This window comes from Rosa chinensis, chromosome 2, assembly GCF_002994745.2.
Source record: "Rosa chinensis cultivar Old Blush chromosome 2, RchiOBHm-V2, whole genome shotgun sequence".
Taxonomy (NCBI): Eukaryota; Viridiplantae; Streptophyta; class Magnoliopsida; order Rosales; family Rosaceae; genus Rosa; species Rosa chinensis.
The window spans coordinates 14,405,469-14,409,008 of record NC_037089.1 but is presented as its reverse complement, the minus strand read 5'-3'; the positions used below and the strand labels follow the sequence as shown (position 1 = coordinate 14,409,008).

The 3,540-nt window shown below is 45.1% G+C and overlaps 1 protein-coding gene across 1 annotated transcript; it reads left to right on the top strand.

Moving 5' to 3' along the window:
* Window positions 1-206: 206 nt before the first annotated feature.
* LOC112187761 (elongation of fatty acids protein 3-like) lies at window positions 207-1,835 on the top strand. Its single transcript, XM_024326674.2, has one exon. It carries the CDS (start codon window positions 468-470, stop codon window positions 1,368-1,370), a length of 903 nt encoding a protein of 300 aa, XP_024182442.1. The 5' UTR covers window positions 207-467; the 3' UTR covers window positions 1,371-1,835.
* The last annotated feature ends 1,705 nt before the right edge of the window (window positions 1,836-3,540 follow it).

Here is a 3,540-nt window from a genome sequence, read left to right as displayed (position 1 = left end):
AGTGTGCAACAAAGTCCGCAATAGATCTTAGTTGGTAAATTTCCTCCTCATTTAGGCCGAAAATGCTCCTCATACCTAATTTTCTGATCGATCGTTACTCAGTGTAGTCAGTGTGCTCGTGCGAATATATGATATTCATTTCCGGACCGTAGTGTAGAGGTGTAAATTTATATAATTTAACCCTAAGAAACACCACAAATCAAAACCTTCCACGTACCATTCCAAAAATGCAGTTTCCAATACGTCCTCTCCTCGGCTTTATACCCACCAGCCATTTTCACCCCGGCTCTTCTTCACTACCTCTCATTCTCTCTCTCTCTCTGCGAATTCCCAACCCACCGTTGAATGTACGACTCCCACTGAACCAGCCCCACCGGAGCCACCCTATCTTGACCTAGCCCGTCACCCCAGACACCCTCCCACCCAGACCAGCCCCCTGCCGTCTTGATCCATCACCGGCAACGTTGATGGGTCGGTCCGTGATCCAGACTCTCACGTTCTGGCTCTCGGAGCACCCATCAATCGTCGGGTTCCGGTGGTCTCACGCCAACTCCTGGGGCTCCACATGGTCCTTCCTCTTCACCGCCATCGCCCTTTACCTAACTATCTCCGTCCTCCTTCACCTCCTCCTCGCCCTCCTCCGCCGCAAGGGTCGACCCGTCCCTCTCGGACCTATCCCCGCCCTCCACTCCCTCTTCATGACCCTCCTCTCCTTCACCATCTTCGCCGGCATCACACTCTCCTCCGCCGCCGAAATCAAAGAAACCAAATGGTTCTGGCGGCGCTCCAAAACCCCCTTCCAGTGGCTCCTCTGCTTCCCCCTCGGGACCCGCCCCTCGGGTCGGGTCTTCTTCTGGTCCTACATCTACTACCTTTCCCGCTTCTTCCACATGATCCGCACATTCTTCACCATCCTCCGCCGCGGCAGAGTAGTCCCCTTCCAGCTCTTCAACCACTCCATCCTCACCTTCATCTCCTTCATGTGGCTAGAATTCTCGCAGTCTTTCCAAGTGCTTGCCATACTTTCGACTACGTTGGTGTATTCTGTTGTTTATGCTTATCGGTTTTGGGTCGCAATCGGGCTGCCGCGGGCCGGCTTCGCGTTCGTGGTGAACTGCCAGATGCTGCTGCTGGGCTGCAATGTGGCCTGCCACGTTGGGGTTCTGCTGATGCATTTCATGAAAGGCGGGTGTAATGGAATCGGGGCTTGGGGTTTCAATTCGGTGCTGAATGCGGTGATTCTGTTGCTGTTCTTGAACTTCTACGTGAAGATACATTGGGGTTATGGGAGGAGGGTCGCGTTGGCTGCGGTGGAGGAGGCCAAGGCTGAGGCGGCGGAGGAGGAGGTGGTTAGAGTCAAGGACAAATAGCTTTGAGGGAAGGGGGGTTTTGCTGTTTATGATGTAAGTAATGTCAGTGGGTAAAAAAAGTTTTTTTTGGGGGGGGGGGGGGGGAGGGATGGGGTGTCAGAGTTTTGGTTTTGTAAAAGGTCTTTGAGTTTTATACATATGGGTCTAGAAGGGTGGTGAGGTTGAGTTGAGTTGAGTTACATGTCTCGGAAGGTGGAATTTTGTTAATGGTTATGGATGTCGCATGTGATTCAGGAGTAAAAATCTTGGTGGGAATTCGAATCAAATTGTTCAATTTTTTTTTCCTGGGTTTGAGCAGTGCTGAGAGTAGTAGTGTGTGTTCTTAGCTATACCTGTTAATTTTTTTTCTTTTCCTTTTATTAGTTTTTACTGTGTGCTAATAGAGGGAATGTAAATAGAGTACTGCTCATGTTGTGTATGTAATATGATCTTAGTCCTAGGTTGTGAGATGAATCTTTTCTGTGATTGTTATGTGTTAACATTAAGTTCACAAACACGACCTATTGTACTGGTGTTTAAAAATCCGAAACTCATAACATCATGTCCTTCATTTTGATCGTCAATCTAGCTGTTAGCTCTTGATACCGGTGGACTGGTGTGTCGAATAAGTTGCTCTTGAGCACGCTCAGAATCTCTACGAATCGTGGAATGAGAGTTCGCTAATGTCAATATCGTTTGTAACATCATTGTCTCTCGATTGCCCAACTGTTTGAGTGACTAAATGAAAGCGATCCTATAAGCCGAGTACTTAACCTTAACCAACCGGTCCAACACTCCAATCTACTAAGTACGCGGTCAACTGAGGCGGGGAGGAGGCATTACCGCATTAACAAGGTGAGTGCAGAAGTGAACCCAAGTGTTGCCATACATTCTCCCCTCAACTCATAGAAAGGTCAGTACAGGCTGTATATGTGGTTCTGAGCAGATTGCGGAGATGTTGCAACTAGTGCCAGACCAATTCACTTGCAAATCGTGTTGTATTATTGTTGGGTGTAATTGAGTGGACCTTTTATACGATTTGCAGAAAAAAAAAATAACAACCAAATCTTTTTATAGGGGTAGCACCGTAGCACTAATGCGTTATCACATATACAAGAAATTTGATGCCACAATCTAATAATTAAATCAACAAGAAAACCAAATTATGGCATTTGGTGCGGTGGTTAGGATTTGATACCTCATATGAGGCATGCGAATGATTTGGCTATGACTACTTTTAGATTAGGGCTTATGTAGCAAACGTATGCCCCTTTAAAGGGAATTATAATGTGTTGGCCTTTGAGATCATAAAATTTTGGAGTCCATGCTTTAGTACAATTTTTTGGCATTTATAGCTTTCAAATTTTCAATAGGCTTTCGTAATGATTTGTACATTCAGTCTTATTCACCCGCTCAGTTATGCTTAATTGTCATTGGATAAATTACACGGTGGAGAATAATAAAGTAGTTTGAAGCACACTATTCTGCCAAGCTTAGACTTTAAAGAGTGGATGCTTGAGCAGTCTCTAATCTCAAAGCTGATGTTTTTGCTAAACTGCTCATGATTATATGGGGTTTGTGGAAAAGTCGAAATAACAAATTGTGGGAAGGCAAAGTGCAGTCAGCAAATGACATTCTGCTGGGATGCTTTACATGGCTTGAAGAATTTCACAAAGCTAGAATGAGTACTACTTTAGCAGCCCCAAAAACTATTAAGAAATGGTAGGCTGCTGCAACTCCTAAGCTAAATGTTGATGGAGCATTTATCCTGCAAGAATCATATGGTGGAACTAGAGGAGTTTTAAGAGACTTGAATGCAGCCTTTCAAGCTGCTTTCTCAAAGCCGGTGTTTCATGTAAACTCAGCACAACAAGTTGAACTATTGGCCATCAAAGAAGGGCTGTAGTTCATCAAGAATCTGCAGATTGAGAATGCCATAGTTGAAACAGATTGTCTAGTGGCAGTTCAAGAGATCACATGTATTGCTTTGAATCTCTCAGTAACGAGCAGTATTGTGCTTGATATTCAACAAGAATTGGGTGCCTTGCCGGGTGTACTGATCAAATTTGCACCCAGGTCTTGTAATAGGGTTGCACATAAACTTGCTAATCTTGCTTTTGAAAGTTTACGACAAGCAACATGACAGGGAGCTATTCCACCCTGTATTGTTGACCTTGTTTCACAAGTAATT